Here is a 23382-nt window from a genome sequence, read left to right as displayed (position 1 = left end):
CTTGACCAAAGTCCTTGGGAAAATATAAAACAGTGTATGCTATTAGACTGCCTTCTAAATTAAAATAAAAGTAATTTCTCTGTTGCTGAGGAGACTGAAGGAAAACAAAGTAGGTGACTAGAAAAGTAAGATTCCTCCAGGGGCTGCCCAGGCACTGCCAGTTCAGGGTCCAGCTCAGGCTGCTGGGCCTGGGGATGCCACAGAGAGCAGGGGAACAGTGCTGGCACTGAGCAAAGTTGTTGGGGGAGGAAAATAAAATTCAAGTGGCTAAGAGCTCTGTCCTGAACTCTCAACCTTTGTACTTGTGAACATGCATTGTTTTATAATAATTCAAGAGGTTCAAGTGAAAACAGGATATCTTTATTCTTAACATTAAAAATAAATGTAACTCCTAAAGCACACATAACAAAATTTCTAACAATGGAATTTTGCACAATTAGGAAGTAGGAGTAATCTGGGAACCGCCTATCCATCTCCAGGGAATCTCCATGCCTGCAAGGAAAAGCACATTGTCACTATCACCAAAGCACTCAGCCAGCTTTCTCTGAGGGCACAAGTGCTTCCATTTACCCGCTCTCCTGTCACTGCTTCTCCAGTAGCCTCAGCCGTAGGGTCTACAGCCCACAGTGTAGAACTAAGCTGCCGATTCTTTCCCAGTCCTACTACCTTCACTTAGTCTATTTGATGAGTCCTAGGAAGACTGGATAAATAAACATCACTACTGTTCTTAAGATTGATAAAATGTCTCATAGGGACACTTCTATAAGCAAAGGGTAAAGGGTTTTATTATGATATAATTCATTTGAGGATATTCTAATTATTGTACTTTTAAATTGTATTAAATATAAAATATAACAATAATCAAAAGAAAATATCCCACCATGTACCTTGGAACCTTCAAAGTTAAAAAACAAATCTCAGTACTACAACTGTGCAATGGTATCAGATTTGAAGTAACTTGTCAAGCGCTCTTTAGACATGAGCAAACCAAGTTGGAAAGCAGGACCATGATCTGTGAAGGCTGCTTTGTGAAAACCACTGTCTGGAAAGATGATCTAAGATGGCCTTAAAAATTTCTTTGCTAATAAGACAGTAAGAAATCTCACAAAAACATCTATTACCCTTGCATATTTTAATTACCCTCAGAAAATATGTACTTCATATTGACAGATCAAGCTTCTGAGTGAGTGGTGATGCCTCCATCAATATGTATACTAGTCTGTGTTTCCCACAGTAAACTTTAAGAATATTTAGACTTTTTAAACTGGACACTCCACGTGCTTTGTTTCTTTTGCATTCAAACTTGCTATTTTATACTAACAGTATCAGCATTATTATTAGGATGTTTCCAAAAAGATTCAGTTTCTAAAAGTATTTCCAAAGTCAGCTTTCAAATATATCGACAAAATGATTGATCCAGGCATACTGTCATGTTTTCACCAGGTGTGCCTATGTTATTCATTCTTGTGTTAAGAAAAAGAAAACAAAGTAAACACTGCACAATGAAACACAAAGAGACCCTGTCTGCGTATCTGTGTATCTGGCTTCTGTTTTGTACAGGAAAAAAAAATCCCCTAAATGTGAGATTCCATCTTTGTTCAAATGTGTTTACCAACATTTCTCAAGGTGAGTTCTCAGGGATGTTTATGCCCCAAACTATAAAAATTAACCCAAAGTCAAAGATTAAATATGCTTATAAAAATGATGAATCTTTAAGAGATATAATAATGTTTTCCAAATTGATTTGATCAGAAAACTCTTGACACATTAAAGGAACATTAAATCTTCTTATACAGACAATCTGTTCATTCTAAGATCTTCCAAATACAACATCTGGTTCAGTGCATTATCAGAGGCAAAGTCTGAATCATGTAAATGACTAGTTCAAACCTAAGTACAGCTGTAAGACAACAGATACAAGATTTATCAGCAGAAAGCCATAAAACATTTTTATAGCTAAACATTCAAACACTTTGAGAAGTAAATGACATACATGCAAGTTTAAGAACCCAGAACCAGGGGTCAGAGAGCTATGGCCCACAGGCCAAACAGTGCCCATCACCAATTTCTGTTCAGTCCAAGAGATAACAATGATTTTTACCATTGTTAAAAAAAGAAAAAATATTTCTTGACACTTGAAATTTATATAAAATTCAAATTTCAGTGTCTATGAATAGTGTAATTGGAGCACAGCCATGACCATTTGTTTATGTATTATTATGGATGCTTTCTCCCTAAAATGGCAGAGCTGACAACCTGACACAAAGACCACATGGCCCGCAAAGCATAAAACATTCACGATCTGGCCTTTTATAAAACAAGTTTGCCTACTCCTGTCCTTAGCTAATATTCCGGTATTTTAAAATCTAAAGAAGAGCTGTACCACCCACCCCCCACAATCAGATGCTCAGAGATACAAGGTTCTATCCTTGTTCTATGAGATTGCCAGGGCTCTGATCATTGTCGGAATTCCTTTTGTGAAACTGAGTTCACTGAGGAAGCAAATAGGCTGAGATCTGACCTGGAGGTACTAGCCTTGGGTTTGCAGCTGCAGGGAGTCTAGCACCAAAAGATGCAGAATTGTGTTGTAGAAGAAATAGTTCCAAACTCCGATCACACCCTGCCCAGAACTACAATATGTGTGACTTGGATAAGACACTTAAAAATCACTTTCAGAGTCAAGAGATATTGAAGTTATTTTCCAAGTAAAAAAAGGTGATGCATAAATCACACTGAAGAATGAACTCCATCCACTACATCGTCTCGCTGTTGAGCAATGGGTAACCAGGCTGACCCGATGCACCAGACTTGTTTCCAAATGACATCAAATGCACTCTAAAAGTATAGAAATTTACTCTTGGTTGACAGTGTACAAAAGTGCTCATGTTCTGACAGAAGTGCCAAATAACAAGTGCCAAACATGTCTGGAGCAATTAGGAGAACACCTCAGATAGGGATCTAGGCTCTTAGTATTAATACTCAGAGGGCAATAGTACTAAAGTATGAAAATTATGGTGCTCATGGTAGGAAGTCAGCAATGGTTCATTAGAGCCAACTACGTACCATCTTTTAGCAGTCAACAGAAATTCCATGATCGATGATAACATTAACCACCCCAAAAGTAACTGGCTAATATCCTTAGAAATGATCACAAACAAAGTGGAAATACTAGGATTTTATACGACCGAGAGCTTGAGAATAACAGAAAATCACAAAGTAGCGACAATCAACAACTATCAATGGACCAGCCCAAAGGAGAAAGAGCATTATTTCATCTCAATGAAGAGCAGTTTAATGTGACAGTGAACAGCCTTATTTAAGGGAAGTGGAGTCTGCTCACTACCTTTGTGTCCACGGCACACTGACTGAGGTGCCCACTGCTCTCCTGGATTAGAGCCCTAAGTGCACGAAGGTCCCTGATGAGGAGCAGCCCCGGGACACAGGCTCTGCCCGCAGACAGTGGCGGCCCCTCCCAGGTTCAGGTCACTCACTGACATCCAGCGAAGGCCTCCCTGACCACCCGATTTAAAATGCAACCAACCCTCCTTTCCCCCCCACTTTCCATTTCCTTCCCTTCTCTCTCTCTTCCTTTCTCCTCTAACCTGCTTAAACTTTCTCCATGGCCCATTTTTCCTTCTGCCACGCTATGTAATTTATTTCTGTATGAATTTATCAGCTGTCTCTCCTCAAAGGAAAGTATGCCCCAGGAGAGCAGGGATTATTTTTACCCATTTTGTTCACTGCTGTGTACAAGCTCCCAAATGCTGCATATGATCAATAAGAACTTGTTGAATAAATCAGGAAATGAACATGTGCAGCTACCAGAAAACCACAAAGCTAAACAATTCCTTTACTTCACCCTTTCAGAAAAAAAAAAAATTTTTTCTACAAATAAAACCCCAAAACTACAAAATGTTATCCAGAGTTAAAAATTTATTTGTGTTTTCTTTGTTCTATTGCCTGTTTCTATATCCCGAATGGAGTGAGGTGTGAGTGTGGGTGGAAGAGAAGTATAATCTACAATAGATCATATCAGAATCTAATGATTTCACATGAGTATTTCACAGCATACTTACAAGAATCTGGAGGTTACCTGAGCTATGGAGGCCTGGGGATTACCCAGTAAATTTTTGAAGGAACGCTTGGAAATCCATCTGAGTTGATGACAGAAGGAGGTGGCATAGGTGATCTCCTTGAAGGCTGTGCTCTTCTTTTTCTCAACCCCTGAGAGTTTATCTAATTCAACTTTTGTGTCTCTGAAGAAGGTGGAGTTGACATAAAACTCAGCTAATGTTTCTATGAGTGGCTTATCTCTCTTGGAAGGCTCTTCAGTCTCCTTGGCTTTGGAATAAAAGTGGACAGAGGGAAACATTAACAAAATAACTGATTTAGCATGTCTTTTTCTGTGACCCTTTTCTTGGATTCTTCCCTAACACCTAAATTCTATAGATTGAGTATAAAAAATTATTAGATCTGTCATTGCTTTACATATTAGAAAAACATAGTTAATTGCCTGATTACTTTCATAAACTTATAGATACAGCAAAACCACTGATAACTATATTTGTGCCATAATTCTTTTAAAATAAAATCTTACCATAGAGAGCTATATTTCTTAATATAAAACCTGATCCTTGCTTTCTACTATGTGAAAATCCATAAATAGCTAAGTTTCTTATTTCAAAACACTGTAAAAAATAAAAATGAGCATATTTTTTATGAAAACTTCCCTTAGAACTTATACTATCATATCACAGCACTCATGGGCAACAAAATCTGTGTTGACTGATGCAAAAACTGAATGTTTATGTCCCCCCAAAATTCATATGCTGACAATCTCCAAATGTGTTGGTATTTGAAGATGGGGACCTTCAGGAGTGATTAGGTCATGAGGGTAGAGCCCTCATGAATGAGATTAGTGCCCTTTTAAAGAGGCCCCATAGAGCTCCCTTCCCACTTCCACCATGTGTGTGGCAAGGAGAAGATGGTTCTTCACCTATGAACCAGCAGTGGGGCCCCAACAGACAACAACCTCTTGGCACCTGACGATGGACCTCCCAGCTTCCAAAACTGTGAGAAATGACTGTTGTTTAAGCCCCTTAGCCTGTGGTATTCTTGTTACAATAGCTAAAACGGACTAAGACAACTGGTATCAGAGGGTAGCATTAGTTATATAAATTCACAAAGCCACATTTTAATGAGCTACCACACTGCTACACTTCAGTCAGTTCAATTAGGTGACAATCTGTGACTTGACAGATGCACATACCTTCACCATCTTGGTCCTCTCTGTTTAACAGCACAGCAGAGGAGTCTCCATTAATGACATCCAGGAAGAAGTCTGCAGGGTTATTATAGGGCTCACAGTGGTGACCTTCAAAAGAAGGCAAATCAGGTACACAAGAAAAACAATACATATGTTGAAAAGAAAAAAAAAAGCTGCAACTTGGACTAATGCTCCTCAAAGCAAGGCAATGTGCAGAGGCAGCTGAGGCACAGCAGGATGGCGTTTGGAAGAAGCCAAGAGTGTGTTCTGTTCTCCGCGTTCTGCTAGCGACTGCCACAAAGCCAGCACCCGCTTTAGCAATGTTGCTTCTCCACCTACTAAATTCAGGTCCAAATTATCATCCCTTATGCTGCTGTAATTGCAGCACAGGGAACAAATCACCAGAGCAGCACTCTCAAGAGAAGGCGAGCAGCATGGCACACCTGAACTCTGTGCCTTCCCTTCTTGTGCCTGGTCATCTGAACTCAACTTGGCCTGTAGTCTTCTCTTAGATTCATCTTCCCTAGACTCCCCAGACCCAAGTATCCTTGATTATTTTCAGTGACAGAGATTATATGAAAACAAATTTTAAAAGATAGCTAAGAAATATTTAAAACTATAGTTAGGGTCATAGAGCATTATCTATCATAATATCCATATAGCTCTAAAATGAAGCAGATTGTTTCCAGATCTTAGCTATTGTAAATTGCACTGCTATGAACATAGGGGTGCATATGTTCTTCCTGATTAGTGTTTCAGGATTCTTAGGATATATTCTTAGAAGTGGGATCACTGGGTCAAAAGGCAGTTATATTTTTAATTTTTTGAGGAACCTCCATACTGTTTTCCATACTGGCTGCCCCAGTCTGCATTCCCACCAGCAGTGCACTAGGGTTCCCCTTTCTCCACACCCTTGCCAGAACATGTCATTTGTTGATTTATTGATGGAGCCATTCTTACAGGTGTGAAGTGATACCTCATTGTGGTTTTAATTTGCATCTCTCTGATGATTGTAGATGAGTGGATGAAAAAGCTGTGGGACATTTACACAATGGAATATTACGCAGCTGTAAAGAAGGATCTCATACTGTTTGGGATAGTATCATGGAATGGAGAATATTATGCTAAGCAGAATAAGCCAGGGAGAGAAAGACAAACATCACATGATCTCACTTATATGTGGAATCTAAAGAACTAATAAACTGATGGACAGAATAGATTCAATGACAATGAAGCATGGATGAGACTGAGGAATCCCAGAGGGAAGGAGGGGGGCAGGTGAGTGGAGGGGGAGAGATTAACCAAAGAACTTATACGCATGTATGCACAACCCAAAAACACAGACAATGGTGTGGACGGGGGAGGGGGATGGGGTGGGGTGGAATGGGTCAAAGGAGAGAAAAAGGGACACCTGTAATTTTTGAACAATAAAAAAAATTTTTTTAAATAAAATAAATGAAGCAGGCTGCATGAGCCATAAAAAATACATATGTATATATACCTTTTCATCTGAAACAGAACCAGGCAGCCCAGAACTGTCAGAAATGTTGGCCTATTAAAATCAGACTCAGGAATAGCCATTCTATTGACTGCTAAGTCACTCATATCCACTCAAGGACAAAATCTTTAATCAAATGTTACTACAAAATTAAGCAACATCTCCATGAATCCTTATAAAAGCAGACCAACATCTCACACAGAGGAAAAAAATGATACAGTCTAATCTATTATATGGTCAAGAAGACAAATGATTTGGGGGAAGGGCAGTATTAGGCCTTTCCAAAAATGTCCAATTAAGCTCATAACTGACTATGAGGCCAATAATTTATGAAACTATTAGAAAAAAAGCAATAGAGCTGGGAAGCAGAACAGTATAGGCCCAGTAGAAACAGTCCTACTCATACAGAGTATGCATGCACACTCAAACAGGGCAAGAAAGTGATCTAAACAATAAGCCAGTGCTGCAAAATGAAGACAAATTCTAGCACCAAACTGGAGTGGTGGAGCCCATGTTCTCTCTACTCGAAGATCAAGCAGTATCCCGTCTACCTCCTCTGCCCTCTTTCAGGATTCTATGAATAAAGGATCTCACTGCATGAAAAGGCAACCATACCAGCTGATGCAAAGTACCCCAAGGCCTCCTGAGCAGGCCCATGGAACATTAGTCTTCCTGAGGCCAATAAGGTGAGGCTATCGAACAACTTGAAGATAGAAAAACGAGGTTGATGAATGGAGAGGATGATGGTTCGTCCCTGTTTAGACATCCTAAGGTAAAAGTGAGAAAATAATGAGTCATTAAACATCTGAATCTTGCATTTCTTAGCAAAAAACTTCATTGCTTTTAGCACATTTCTTCCTGATTCAACTTGATTTTCTCCTACTAACATTCTATCTCATATTATCTCTCTGATAGATAAGGGACCTAAATTCAACCCTGTTATGAAATACAAAAGTTTCTTTTCTTTTTTTGGCTACGTACGTATGGCGCTTTATTCTCCAGAGTGATACATACTGTGGTGGGTTGGGCTTGGACCAATGTCCCCGAATGTACAGAATTGAATGAAGTGGGTCTCTGAGAGGAAGCCTCATTTGCCCTGATGTGGAAAGGGAGATGGGGAGAATGGAGATGGCCATTATAGCCAGGGATGTGCTCAGTCCTGTGCTGGCTCCAGTCTGGACTGCAGGGAGATAAGGCAGCTCTCAAGACGGTCACTTCCAGTCAGGGGATGCCTGCCGGGTTTGGAGAGCCTTCCGTACCACATCTTCCAGTGGGCATCTGGTATCTCCCGAGCCCAGGCAGGAACCCCTGGTGCAGGCAGGCTTACTCCAGCCATTGTCCTTTTTGCCTGCTCTGCATGTACGGGGTCCATGGGAATAGAGCTGTGGTTGCTCAATGCTGTACCTCCCTCATCAGCCTTGCTCTCTCATGGTGGGTCTGGCAAATGAAGCCCCAGGGTCTGGATCCCATTCTTGATATCAGCACTGGTGCCAGTTCCATCTCCTCTGGTTCAGGATCTTGGTTCAGGGGCTAGTAGGAGTGGCCAGCTGGGCCTGCCCCGGTTTTCTCCTGCTTTTCCTCAGGCTCCTCACTGCTCCAGTCTCTCACTGCATCCCTAGTGCCTCATTCTGATTGCAGAAGATATGCTCAGGGCCCAAGGTGTCTCCCCCTAGAACCACTCTGCCACCCGGGCAGGGTCCGCTAAAAGCCCGAGGCAGAACCCACACCTCCACTAAAGACTAAAGTTTCTTAAAGTGTGTCCCATGCATGGTCTAGAATCTGCTAGAACATTAATTAAAACTGCAGATTACTGGACAGTCTTCCCAGACCTACTGGGTTTAGGGAATCCATATTTTAACAAGCACCCAGGTAATCTGAAAGTACATCAAGTATGACAGCTTATTATGGACTACATATTAAAGCAATGGTTCTATGCCCCATTCTCATCAATCACTGAAGTCTCCTGGTTCTACTGAAATTGGTGTTCATTCTCTATCCTAATAGTAAAATTAACATTACTGAATACTTACTATGTCTTTGTTAAATATTTATAGATAACCGCATCTGAACTCTTACAGTATTCTTACGAGACAATATGGCAATACTGACAGTACCAACAGTATTATAACCTTCATTTTATAGATAAAATCTAGAGGATTAGAGCAATTGGTTGGTAAGGGGCAGGGCTGGGATTTGTTGGCCCATGGCCAAAACATTACTAAACAACCTTTACACAGGATTTACTACTTATGGGTCAAAGAAACAAAGACCAAAAGCACTATTCAAAAACTGTTATCATTGAAAGTATTTTATCACCCTGGCGTGGTGGCTCAGTTGATTAGAGCATAGTCCCAGACACCAAGGTTGCAGGTTCCATCCGTGGTCATGTGCATATGGGAGGCAATTGATTGATGTTTCTCTCTCGTGGTGATCTCTCTCTCTCCCTTTCCTCTCTCTACAATCAATAAACATATCCTTAGGTGAGGATAAAAATTTGAAAAATAAATAAGTAAAAATTAGAAGTATTTTATTAATACTCACTTCAATTGAGGAATTTTCTGAGCACCTACTATTTGCTAGCTGGGTGTCTAGGTTTGTTTTGACTCAAAGAGGATCCAGGCCAGTAAATCAATCATTTCAATACAATGTGGAATAAAGAAGCTGAGGGTTCCTCGTAAGCAAAATAGGAGGCTAGAAGCCAGTCTGAAGATGATATAAGATAGTGTCAAGGGGGCCAACAGGAATAAGCCACAAAGAAAAAGCGTCATCAAGGTGGAGGAAATATGGAGAACAAAGTTTCTGATGACAGGGTGTATTCAGGAAACTGCAAGTAGTTCAGTGTCACTGCAGAGCTGAGTTGAGAGGTGAAGAGATGGGAAGCTAACAAAAGAGACTGAATCAAAAAGTAAGCCTGTGGGCTCACCCTCCTTGGAGCTGGCCTGTGCCCTTCTTTTGGGCACGTGCTTATTTTTAAAAAACTCTGAGGGCCCCCATGGGACTTGCAACCAGGGGAACAGTGGGCAGCAAAACTCTTGAACCTGTCTCCAAGGCCTTTCTTCTCTGACTCTTCAGTGAGCCAATAGCAACCCCGCTTTGGCTCTCTCCTGTTCCTTTTTCTATCCTAAGCCCTTTCTTGTTTCACTGTCACCATACATAAATGCATTCTCAAAATAAAATAAAATAAAATAAATAATAAGCCCATAATGAATCCCTTTATTCAGAAGCAGGAACTTTAGTCAGCAGGCAATAAGGAGCCAGTAAAGACTGGAAGCTGGGAAGTGGGCTGTTGTGAAGGTCTTACTGCTCTAAGTGTGTTCTGAGCACCAGTGGCATCAGGATCAGTGCCTCCCATTAGAAGTGGAGAATCTTGGGCTCCACTCAGAACTGTGGAAACAGAATCTGCATTTTAACAAGACCTAGGTGATCAGTGTGCACAGTGGAGCTTGAGAAAGACTGGGTTAGAGCTCCAGCATAAGGAGAGATGCTTGTGTCCTATGAAAAGTACTCTACTCTGGAAGAGAGGCAAGAACATGAGAGGCAAGGAAGACTCAGAAACCAATTAGGCTTAGGAAACAGTGTTTCTGCAGAGGAATCTAAGACACAAAGGAAAAAGAGACACTTCTGGGACAGCTGCTGAAGACTGATTGGAGTCTAGAATCTGTGGATTGGATAGTGGGAACAGCATCGATGTGACTTCCTGGCTGGGAAGGGTAGTGCCCTTGTTTTTTGGACTTATACTCCAGAGTATAAGAATTAGTAGTGATAAGAATAGATTGAAATTCAAAAAAATTAATGTAAAAAAAGATGTTAACAATTTAACTTTTGAAATTTCTCCTATTAACATGATCCTCCCCCAGCCTTTCTTGGTTAAAGGAAATGCCATTCTTTTTACTCCACTCTTTCATTGTACAGGCCCTAAATTTTATAAGTCATTCTCAATAATCACACCCCATGTCCACGTCATGAGCTAATCCTATTGCTTCCACCTTCAAAATAAAGACAGAATCCACCCACTTCTTACCACCTCACCCCCACCATCCTAGTCAAAGCCACAATCATATCTCAACTGAGCTGCTACAAACAGCCTCCTGCTTTCCTTGCACTCACCCTTGTCAACTGGATAGTATTTTCTCTACACAGCTGCCATGCCTCTCTTCTAAAACTCTCTAAAAGCTTCTCATGTCACCTAGGGGCAGTAAAACCCAGAGATACCACAGCGGCCTACAGAAGCCCATATAATCTGCTGCACACTCAATTCCATATCATGTCTTATTCTAACTGTAAGAACTCAACTGTGTACTCCCCCAAAAATGCATATGTTGAATTCCTAAGCCCCACTAACCAACCTCCCACTCCCCTTAGGTCACTGGGTTCTAGTCCCTCTGGCCTCTTGAGTTCCAAACACATTGGGCATGCTCACCTCAGGGCCACTGGCTGTTCCCTCCAACTAGAGCTCTCTCCCCCAGATATCCAGATCTAGCCCATAGCTCGCATGGCACATCACTGAGGTCTTCCCTGAGCATCCTGCTATGGTCCATAATATGACACCCCCCACCCCCACCACATCAGCCTTCCCTATATTCTTACTCTGCATCATTTTCCTTGAAACACTTATATTAATTGACTGTTCCCCCTCCACCCAAATCCCAACAAAGAAGGGAGAAATATTTGTGTGTTGTGCTCACTGCTGAATCCCCAGCACCAAGATTAAGACCTGGTACCCAGCAAGTCATCAGATATTGTATGAATGTAACATAATGTTCCCATCGCATTTACCTCTTCAGGAGAGAAAGGACAGCATTCGCTGTGCTTGAGTCTAAGCCAGTTGTGGGCTCATCCAGGAACAAGATGGATGGATCAGTAATAAGCTCCATTCCAATACTAGTCCGTTTTCTTTCTCCTCCAGACACACCACGAGTAAACTGAGTTCCAACCTAACACACAAATATTATCATGATTAACAAAAACCACCACAGCCACACTATCATTTGTTGAGCTCCTAACATGTGCCAACCCAATAAGAGGCACTCTAATTCATATCCTCATTTATTCTGAACAACAAATAAATGAGAATCTGGGAGAAGAGGTAGGTTTCTCTCTAATTAGACAAATAAACCAAGGCTCAGTTCAGAGTTGCCATGTTGCTTAGCCTGATTATGACTCCCATGCTTTAAACAGTTCTATGTGTTCTTTATCAAGCCAAATATTTAGTTTTAAGATCAGAATTTAGAACTTAAAGACACAGACCTAACAAAGTAAAATCACAGTCCAAAAAGGGATAAAAATAGGAGAGGAATAGGTGAAAGCATCTGTAATTTATTAGTCTTTTTATGCACTTCCATTTCTGTCCTACCAAAAAGTCCTTGAGTGGACTCACAAGAAGAGCTGGGCCTTGGTAACTAAGAAAGCGCACTTTCTACCATCCACATTAGCACCTCTTAAATTACCAAATCCAGCGAAATCGACCCTGTCTCTACCCTACTCACGGCAGAATTCCTGACCCCTTCTTTCAGGCAAATTCAGAAGGCAGAACACTCTACAAGTGACTGGCTCAGTCTTTCCAACGAGTCAGTGTCACTGAGTGTGGTGGGGGAGCAGGAAGGTTTGGGAGGAGGCAGGAGGTGGGAAACAACTCTTCTACTAAGAGTCTTCAAAGAGAGAATAGTCAAAGGCTACTCATGCCCTTGATTAGATCCTATTAGCAATTGAGCTATAAAGTACATTTAAAGAGAACTGGAGAAATATGAATCAACATGGGCTCTACATAGTTCATATTAAGAAATTAATTTTGTTAGTTGATGATGTAATGCAGTTAAGTAGGCAAATGTCTCTCTTTTTTTAAAAAAAACATATCTTTATTGATTTCAGAGAGAGGAAAGCAGTTGGGAGAGAGAGATAGAAACATCAATGATGAGAGAGTCATTGATCGGCTGCCTAGCCCACAACCCGGGCATGTGCCCTGACCAGGAATCGAAACCTGATCTCCTGGATCCTAGGTGGATGCTCAACCACTGAGCCACGCCCAGCCGGGCCAAATGTCCTTTTTTTAAAAGACACATAGCCTGGCCAAAGTGGCTCAGTTGGTTGGAGCGTCATACCATGCACCAAAGAGTTACTGGTGCAATTCCCAGGTTCCTGGTCAGGGTACATACCTGGGTTGTGGGTTCAATTTCCAGTTGGGGCACATACTGAAGGCAACCAATTGATGTCTCTCTCTCTCTCTCTCTCTCCCTTCCGCTCTCTAAGCATGTCTTCGGTGAGGATTAAAAATAAACAAATTTTAAAAATGCATAATAAGAATTCAGGGGTCAAATATGATATTTATAACTTTCTTTAAAGTACTTCAGAAATAAAAAGCTAAACCCATTCCTGAAGAAGATGTTAACAGCTGGGAACTCTAGTTATTGGTAATCACACCAGTATATTAATTATACTACTATCATGTCATAACTACAGTAATCAGACCATTCTCTCTACATTTCTGTTGTGTTTAAAATTTCATAAAAAGTAAGACATTTTTAATGTATTGTTTCAGTCAATTTGATAAACTTATCCTAAGGAAGTGAGCAACTGCCTTCAGCTTCTTTTCCCTGGAAATATATGCAAGGAACTCGGGCGATGACCGTAAAGGTAAGGAATGAAAAGTAACTTACTGGAAAGACAAAAATGACATAAACAGAGCCTCAACAAAATAACTCAATCACTCATAAAACAAAACTAAGTGGTAAATGGTAGCAGCTCAGACTTACTCTTCCAAATTACATATAGCAAAATACACTTTTTTTTAAATTTTTGAATATATCTTTATTGATTATAGAGAGAGCAAAGGAGAGGGAGGGATCAATGATGAGAGAGTCACTGATCGGCTGCCTCCTGCACGCCCCCGACTGGGGATCGAGCCCGCAACCTGGGGATGTGCCCTGACTGGGAATCGAACCCCAATTGCCTGGATCCTAGGTTGACACTCAACCACGGAGCCATGCCCGGCCGGGCAAAATACACTTTACATAAAGACTGTCAGAAGCATCATATGAAGCAGCAGCCAGCAGAATATCCCATCATCTCTGAGTAAGGCGTAGCACGGGGAATTAAACTAGAGCTGTGAACATCTGAAAAGCTCATCTTCACCCAAAGCTTCAAATGCCTTCCCAGAAAATCTTCCACGTCTACTCATCAACTGTAAATCGTTCCCTCACTCATCTCATTTCCCCTTCCTGATCCTGCACAAACCACACAGGGAGCTACTTTGGTGTCTCTTGCCCACAGCTGTTACCTGTAACACCCAAGGGAGCCCGGCACACGGCAGTCTGTAAGCTACACTGGCACGAGGGAGGGAGGGAGGGAGGAGGAGGCGGGAGGGGTGGGAGACAAAGTGCCCGAAGAAGGGCTATAGGAAAACAACTTGGGTGCTACACAAATTAGAAGCAAATGCTAATTGGACTGAAAATAATGTTGGAAGCAAAATTACAGCAAAGTGAAACATATAGAGCAATAGCCATGGGATTTTCCTCATTTATGAATTCCAGAAATATACCTCCAAAGTAACAGGACAAAGTCCCCTGGAGGAAGAGAGGAAGGCTAGCTAAAAAAGGAAAGAGAAAACAAAAACAGGAAAGTTAGTGAACAGCTACTGAATGAGACAGGACTTAACACAATTAGTGTGGGGGCGGAGCAAGCGCTGTCATCACAGGGAGGTGGCGCGTGGTCTTTGCAAGAACATGTTTACTTACCAGGCCACACTTCACCTCAAGGATTCAGTCATTTTTTAAAGTTTTCTTTTCCTGGTTAATTTCTACCTTTTTATTAAATAACTACTCACTTTTCTCATCATTACAGAAAGCAACCACTTATGACCACACACATTATAGAAACTGCTGAGTAAGAGGAACACCACCCGCCCAGGGGAGGGCCTAATGCTGGTGATGACACCATCAGTTGTTTGCACATTACCTTGGAATCTGCCACTTTAGCCAGACCTAACTCTTGAATAACCATGTTTATCCGTTCATTTTTTTCACGACTACTCATGGTTGATGGAAGGCGAAGAGCTGCTGAGAACTGCAAATTTTCTCTCACTGTCAGCGTTCCCATCACAATATCATCCTTAAGGCAAAATGGCATTTTAACAAGGTCTTTTCAAGTAACATCAGTCTTTCAGCATATACTACTTAATCCCCAAAAATAACAGCCAAGGGAAAGTTCTAGGTAATGATGAACTCGTAATTATACAAATTATAAAAATAACTCCCATATACAGATAGCTACAAAGTCTGGAGGAATAATTCTCATTCCCTATCTGTACACCCAAATAGAACACAGGTAATTAGGATTACTACTAGCAGACATTTCCAGACTGCTTTACACAAGGATTTGCCAAAACATCTTTCTAAGGTAAGGGAAGGAGAGAATTAAAGGTAGGGGAGAAAACATAAAACAGTAGTATCTTTTGGGAATATGACAACTAGAATTGGTATCATTGTCCCTACAAGGGTCATATTCTAGATTCTCCCTGCCTTTTCATTTAACACTATTCTATATCTTATGGGAGATTATAAAAAGCTGAGGTAAAGAGAGTTGTTTCTACGCTCATACTGTATAATCAATAGGAAACAAACTGAACAGTGAGATTATGAGATCTGGCCAAGGCACTTGTCCAGATAGAAGCAGAAGAAATCTAAACTGCAAATTTATGAATACTTACTTGTACCACATAACCAGAGTTACATTTGAAATTCGCAGATCGAGGTGCTCCATTTATCAAAACATCTCCAGATAATCCCTGTGGATCTTTCCTTGCAGCTAAGATATCTAACAACCTATAAAAGGACATATATGGTGTGTGTTTTTCTCCAACTCAGGTTATATCTCTCAGCCACTCTTAGTACAAATTCTGTTCAAGTTAGAAAATTAGCTGATCAAGAAATTCTATGGTTCAACTATAATTACGTATTTTTTTAATCCCCAAGTTCCTTTTTTTACTCTGTGCTACAATAAAGCCCCAAAATGTGAAAACACAGCACTGTTGGCTGATCCAGTGCAGAACTCACAAACAGCCCTCCACTCTGCCTGACCTCTGGGATCACAACACAGGCAATGTGCTCCTTTACTGAGGCTCACTCCATGATTACTCTGCTCCATCTCCCACTTTCACTGTCATCCCCTTCAATTTCCTCCCCATTAGCTCAAACCATAGCTGACAGCTGTATGCCAATCACCGATCACATCCTGGTAGTAAAGCTGACCAACAAGACTCCCTGCTCCTCAGGGCAGAACCACGGCTGGATGGCTGCATGTGATCCATAGCGCCTAGGCCCAGACCACACATGCAGCAAAGACTCAACTACTACCTGCCCCCGTAAAAGCCAGCTTTGAAAGCACATTAAACTGCAAGGGGAAAGCTTACTGATTCTCTGTTATACTCACGAAGATTTGCCTCCCCCTGTGGGTCCCAGAATGGCGTTGAGGCCGGGTCTCATGATCCCACTGCAAATGCAGAAACAGGCCGGTTTACTGGTTCTGGTTAAAACTAGTCCTAAACATTTAGGGTCTGCATTTAGTACACTCAATGCAAGTTGAAGAAATTAGACAGGAAATAAGCACAAACCAACTTTTAAAGGAAGAGAGAAACCAAAATGTCAATTAATACAAGTCTAGTATACAAAGGATGTCATCACTAGTCAGCACCTATAGGAAAAATGGCTCAGGTCTCTCTAAATTCCTTTCGATTATTTTCTAAACCACTTACACTTTTTGGAAAAGGGCACACAAACTTTCAAGGTTCCCTGAAGTAAAAGATTCTCCTGAAACATCTGTTACACTTACTTCTCTGACATAATGTAAAGTGCACCGCAGGTCTCGAGTAGTGATTGCTGAGAATTACTTCAGGTCGCCTGATCTGCTGCCCAGTCCAGTTCTAGATAATTAGGCAGTCGATGGGCTTCTAGAACCACCAGTATTAGTGCTCTCACCACTCAAATCTAGTCAGACCAAGGAACAATATATCTGAAGTAGAAATTCAATGACTAAAAAAAAGTACCTTGGGCATTAAAAAGAAAACCTCACCAGTTCCTAATGCTGACAAAATTCTTACTCCAGTTGTAAAAGTAAAACATATGCCCTGGGAAATTCTGTTTCGAAGGGGGAGACGCCACTTTCTATTGGGGATGACCTTTAGGGACGTACACACATGGCGTGGACACTGCATGTTCCAAACAAATTCCGTAGATGACGGTGGGTAGAGAATATTCAGATAGAGGAGGAAGGTAGGAAAAAATTAAGGCAGAGTTGACTGTGCTGAGACTCTGGAAGAATGCAAACATGTACTTTGAATTACACCCCGAAGGCAACTGCTAGAATGGTTAGGAGAATGCGCTGGAGTAAGGACAGGAAAGGGTGGGCCCACTGCAGCCACAGGGGCCTGATGCAATGGAGGCCTGAGAAAGCCCTTTGGAAACCTCGGAGTCCACGCCCATCTGTGTGGAATTGGGAGGTAAATCCAACTTTACTCCCCAGAGGACGCAGGACCCATTCCCCTGGAAGGTGCAGAGCAGGCGGCTATTTCATTCCCAGACAATGACTTTCACGGGGGCAACTACTCGCATTATACAGCTGTGGTGAGTGACAAACTTCACAGTGCAGCTGTACACAGCGCTTCCGTCCAGGTGGAACTTAGCATTGACTGCCTGTTATGTTGAACACTCATGAGTGTAAAATGCCTGGTGGGTGCTAGGGTGAAATATACCTTCCACGTTGCTCATTAACTTAGGGGCCTCTCACTGAAACACTGGACATATACAATGAGTTAGGTAATTCAGGCATGAGCTGTAAAACAGGAAAATATCTTAGTCTTTCAGTGGCCTTTTCCCCATGATGTAATAAGACTCACTAATGGTTGGATGAACTTTCAAGATGCATTCATCTATAGCTCTTAATGTACCTTCTGCAGTAATAGCTACCTACTGTTTCTAAAATGATCAGAGATAAACTTGTTATTCACTAACACCTCACTGCCAGAAACCCTTTCCAAGTTCTAAAAATACGTACTCAAAAAAAGACCAAGCATCCCTAAATGATTAACCCAAAACTGAATGTGAGTGTTCTAGGACAAAGAATTTTGCAGGTCCCCGAGTCAGGCTTCCTTTGGCACTAACCCCTAGCATTACAGAAAACAATAATGGGCAATCCTAACTGCAAGATTTCCAGTTTGGAGCAGTGGCTAACTCTCCCTCCATTCACTCACCACAATTATTCTGTGTCTGCTATGTGTGTACAAGACATTCTTCCAGGACATTGGTCAGAGCTGAGAATAAAATTCTAGCCATCCCTGGCCGATGTGGCTCAGTTGGTTGGGCATCAGCCCATGTACTGAAAGGCTGCCAGTTTGATTCCCAGTCAGGGCATATCCCTGGGTTGCAGGCTCAGTCCCTGGCAGGGGGTGTGCAGGTAGCAGTTGATGGATGTTTTGCTCTCACATTGATGTTTCTCTCTCTCCCTCTTCTTTCCTCTCTCTAAAAACCAATTTTATAAAAAAAAAAAAAAAATTTTTAAGTTCTAGCCTTCGTGGATTCTACATTCTAGTCCAGGATCAGCAAACTACAGGTGGTCATGTTTTCTGTTTTCAAAAACAAAGTGTTATTGGAAGAGAGCCACACTCACCTGTTTATGTCTATGGCTGCTTTCCTGCTACAGTGACAGAGTTGAGTAGTTATAACATAGACGTGTGGCCCATAACGATGACAATATTCATTATCTGGCCCTTTATAAAAAAAGTTTGCTGACCTCAGTTCTAGTCCATAGTCTATAGTTCCCTTGTTGCCTCACCCTACCCTCCCTCAGAACCTATTCCCCACCTTTACTGATTGATAGCCTTTATAGGCCTGAAAGTATCCCGCAATGTATTGTAAAACCTTGCCAACAAGAATTGTCATCTTCTTTCACCACTACCCCATAGCATGCAGCACAGTGATCTACAATGGGTAGACCTGAATAGTGAATACATGAAATAAAACCTAGTGACAGGATTCCTGTCACATCTGCTACATTTTAGTGAATAATGGTAAATGTCATTTAATGGGTAAGAAGTCAATGCCATCCCCAAAGCTTAAAGCATTGTTCCTCCCTACCCTGCCTTATACACACACACACACACACACACACACACACACACACAGTCTTCAATTTCTCTCTTTCCATGCCCCTGGCCCTCCAGTTTAGGGAAGGGGCTTCCATGTCTCCTATTCCCTGTATCCCAGTAGAGCAACACAGTGAAATGCTCTAGTCGTCCGAATCCCCATTAGACTAGAAGGTTGCGGAGGACAGAGGGCACATCTCTGTCACTAGAATCTTGCACAATGTCAGGCTCCTAGCAGACATTCAAAATTAGCTGGACAAAGGAGTCTCTACACTTTCATAAATAAATACTTATAGGAAAACCAAATGTTTAAAACAAGGGACCAAAAAAAAATTGCGGAAAATAGGCATAGCTGACTAGGAAGAAAACTCACATGCATCCTCCACCTATTACAGCATGTTCAAATAATGCATCTGTCATTTCTATTAGGCTTTACCTCCCTTCTTTGTGCAAAGGTGATGGGAGTGCTGGGTGGAGGTGCAGCAAAGGCCAGCACCCAAGATCACAGGCTGCAAAGGGAGGTGGGAGGAAGAGAGAAGACAGCTGGAGGGTGGGGACATTGCTTATATTAAGGAACAAAAAAGTTGACTGAGCCCTGGCCAGTGTGGCTCAGTTGGCTGGAGCATCGTCCTGTATACCAAAAGATTTCGGGTTCAATTCCTGGTCAGGGCACATTCCTAAGTTGCAGGTTCAAGCCCTGGTTGGGGTGTGTACAGGAGGCAACCGATCGATGTTTCTCGTTCTCTCTCTCTCCCTTCCTCTCTTTCTAAAAACCAATAAAAACATATGCTAGGTTGAGGATTAATAAAAAAAGATTAACATCACCTGGAAAGAAACAGGAAAATACCAGGTCGCATGAGACTAAGGAGACATGATGTGGTGGTCAGTCAACTATGTGAAGAGCATGGTGACCAACAGCCCCTTAGGACCCACCACTACACCCATTGTGAGGCTTTGCAACCCCTGGGTTGCTCCAAGACAATGACTGAGTGGTTCCATAGGAGAGAGTCCTTATTTCTGAAAAATATACAGTGGAGGAGTTAAGGGTAATTGTGGGGAGCCGTTGTGGCCCCAGGCACGGAGGAGCTGCCTGGGTGAGCTACAGATGTGCTCCCCTGCTCCCAGGGAGATGTGGGTGAGCTGCTGAGGCCCCAGGCACAGAGGAGCTGCCTGGGTGAGCTGCAGATGTGCTCTCCTGCTCCCTGACCCAGACCTTGAGGCACCAAAGCGATACTAATTTAGCTTGCGGCCATAAATTCTAGAAAGGCTTATTAGGAAGCTGGCCCTGGCCTGAAGGGTTAAGGGACAGTCAAGTCACATACCAAGCCAAGGACTCAATCCTTCCCAAAAAGTTCCCATTAGAAGCCGAGACAAAGATAGTTACCAAGGTCTGAGCTCCTGCAGGAGGCAGGATGTTTACCTGAAAGTGTGTTTGTGCAGCCTGGAAAGAACTACTTTGTATCGGGCAAGGGGACGGAATGTGGGGCAGGGTGCTATTCAGCAAAAACAACAGCACCGGTATAAATTGAGCTTGGAAAATAAACTCGGGGCTGCAGCCGTCACGAGCTGCAGTCTTCCTGATCCCATCTTTTTTGTGTCTGTCTTTTCTCCATCCTCACCCCTACTCTCGGGACCGTTCGCCTCTGCCGGCGGGCTCCGGCAGGTAATAGAGCATAGTATGAACCATTTGCTCTCAAATGGTTCAGAAAATGCTAATGATAATGAATTATCTAAAAATACAAAAGGATTAGCAAATGCAGTGAAATGCTAACAGGTGGGGTGTCTGTTATGTTCCCACAAGTGTTAAGTTTGAAATTATTTCAAAATAAATTATTAATTTTTAAAATCTCCAAATAGTATAATGAATTTCCCTGAAAATTATATGATCTACACATGTACTGGAATGGATCATTTAGTCCATACATCTTCAGTGTTGGTGAGGAAAAGCCTAAATGCTAGGTATGGGTGCAAACTAAGCATAACAGAATGATTTCTGATAAGATAGTAAAAACATGTTTTTTAATTCTCGTTGTCAGATTTTATCTTCTTACCCCCCACAGAGAACATCAGGTTCTAGTTACTTAGTTCTAAAAATAAAATTACAAAATGTCCAAAGGGAAAACAAAGATCGAACTTCTAAAAAGCTTTTTTAGAATATTATTACTATTGTGAATGGAGGTGGTGCTATCAAAATAAAGTAAAAATAAGATTAATGAGAACAACCTTTCTCCCATCTCAGTAGCTCTGTTTAGTGGGAACCAGCAGATAGTAGAAAAATTAGAAACACAACACTGAATGAAAGGGATGACCTTCCTCATGGACACCTGAACCAGAACAATGAGTAAGCAGAAAACTCTGGTGTCCTATGAGATGCATATAGGCAATAACTTCCGAAGGTATATAAATGTCCAATCACAATGTTGTACACCTGAAGCTGATACAATATTGCATGTAAACATTAATTGAAAAAATAAATGTGTTACCTTCCACTTAGCACAAAATCTGAAGTGACCAACATTTTCTTGACTGTTATGTTCCACAAAAACCTGGTCACTTTCAAAAAGGTCAGGCACTTCTATCTAGGCATGTAGCAAAAGATAAAAGTTTTGTGCCTACCTTTCTCTCCTTAATTTCCTGGTCAGGGTTGCTTACCCAATTAAAGAAAGCAACAAGGAACTAGGCATGACTGTATGTGTTGCTGCCTGAAGAAAGTTCTATCCAATTCTACACAGTCCCTGACCTCACCACCAACCCAATCAATCCCAGGTCCTTGTTCTTTCTTCCCCATGAGATGCAAACATGTTCTCGTCTATTGGTCATTTCCTAGCCTCCTGGGAGCAGTTAGTTGCTACTAACAGAAAAGAACAATCACCTTAACTGGTTTGGCTCAGTGGTTAGAGCGTCGGCCTGCAGACTGAAGGATACCAGGTTCGATTCTGACCAAAGGCATGTACCTCGGCTGCAGGCTCGATCCCTAGCCCGGTTGGGGCACATGCGGGAGGCAACCAATAGATATGTTCTCTCTCACATTGATGTTTCTCTCTCTCCCTTTCTCCTTTCCACTCTCTCTCTCTGAAAAAGCAATGGGGGGGGGGGGGAAGAACACCCTCGAGTGAGGATAAAGAAAGAAAAGACCATAATTCCATAGAACACATCAAGAACAAATGGGAAGCATCTGATTCTATACAGGTTAGAGGCCATACCTGGCCCAAGAGCTCTTACAACCACTCCTCCAGGCTCACAGAGCTAGAAAAAGTGTTTGTTGCACCCAGGAATAATTATTTCCCCTATCAAATGAACAAATTAACTAAACAAAACATATAGGCCATGCTGTCTGAGAGACCTAGACACACTCCCCACTGCACATAGAGGAGGAATCAGGCTCACTTCTTTAGAAATCAGAAGAACATGAAAAATCCTAGCGGCTGTCATCTGTGAAAGAATAGAGATATGTGGTCCTAAGTAGATTCTATTCTCATTTCCCTCCTCGCTCTACTGCCCACTCCAGTGCCAAGTGATGAAAGAGGAGAATGAAATGGAAGAAGAGAATGAAAATCATAGTTTTGTATTGATTTGGATCCTGAATTCTCTCACGTTGGACTTCCACTCCATAACCTGAGCTTAAGCCAGAGTTTTCTTGTATTTAAGTAGATTCTGTCTGTCTATATAATGTGGGAAAGCATTAGGTAAATTGTTATAAATGATAAATGACTGTATAAACAGCCCACTCATTTAAAAGAAGTCTATTTGAAAAGCAAAGGACTTTCACAGTTCATTGTCTTTTCAACCCCCTGACTCTTGCTTCTAAAACATAAAGGATATAAATTGCATACCTAAGGGGTTTGGCTCATAAAGTACAGTGAGTGATCTTGTATTTCACAAACTAGAATAATGAAGCTCACAGGTTACAATTCTGTCCCCATAACTGGGAAGCTGTAAGTCACACAACCAGTCCTCTTTCCACTAAATCAGAAGGCTTAGCCCAGGAAAAACTAAGTGACACATTAATTATTCAGTTTCTCAAATAAATGTTGATGCACATGATATAACCACTTTAAAAACAGTTTGGCCATTCTTTTAAAAATTAGTCTTATACCTAACATATGATCCAACCATTGCACTCACAGTTGAGGTAAACAAACAAAAGTATGTGTCTATGTACCTATACAGACATGTACACAAATGTCCATGCACCTGTACTTGGAATAGCAACACCTGTGAAGTTCACTGCTGTCAATAAAGTTACTGAAACAAAAGTTCATGCACATACTTGATATTCATCAGTATTTCTTTCTCAACTGTTTTCCGACTAAGTAGAGAGCCACTCTTCACTTTCACTCGATAGCAGACGTTATGAAAACTTAACACAGCTCCCTCAGTAAACATCTTCTGGTCTTTGGAGGTCATCCCGGGGAGGCCATCGGTGTTTGTTTGTGACATTGGGATAAAAACTTGGTCATTACTGGAAGACATCTGGAGAGCTTCTGC

General features: G+C 41.6%; 1 protein-coding gene and 1 pseudogene across 1 annotated transcript in view; both read right to left on the bottom strand.

The window, feature by feature from the left end:
- LOC107537159 (broad substrate specificity ATP-binding cassette transporter ABCG2) overlaps positions 1-23382 on the bottom strand; it is a 39943-nt gene extending 16561 nt beyond the window's left edge. The window contains exons 1-8 of the mRNA XM_087826609.1: positions 23165-23382; positions 16188-16247; positions 15466-15580; positions 14715-14867; positions 11541-11698; positions 7380-7531; positions 5270-5374; positions 4094-4341 (exon numbers count right to left, since the gene is read on the bottom strand). Coding sequence (XP_087682735.1) covers positions 4094-4341; positions 5270-5374; positions 7380-7531; positions 11541-11698; positions 14715-14867; positions 15466-15580; positions 16188-16247; positions 23165-23367 — 1194 coding nt within the window. The 5' untranslated portion in view covers positions 23368-23382. The remainder of the gene's footprint in view (positions 1-4093; positions 4342-5269; positions 5375-7379; positions 7532-11540; positions 11699-14714; positions 14868-15465; positions 15581-16187; positions 16248-23164) is intronic.
- Positions 7976-10717, bottom strand: LOC107537098 (male-enhanced antigen 1-like; annotated as a pseudogene).

The sequence above is a fragment of the Miniopterus natalensis genome, chromosome 1 (genome assembly GCF_054644295.1).
Source record: "Miniopterus natalensis isolate mMinNat1 chromosome 1, mMinNat1.hap1, whole genome shotgun sequence".
NCBI lineage: Eukaryota > Metazoa > Chordata > Mammalia > Chiroptera > Miniopteridae > Miniopterus > Miniopterus natalensis.
Note: the sequence above shows the minus strand (reverse complement) of the source record. Positions and strands in the feature narration are given on the sequence as shown.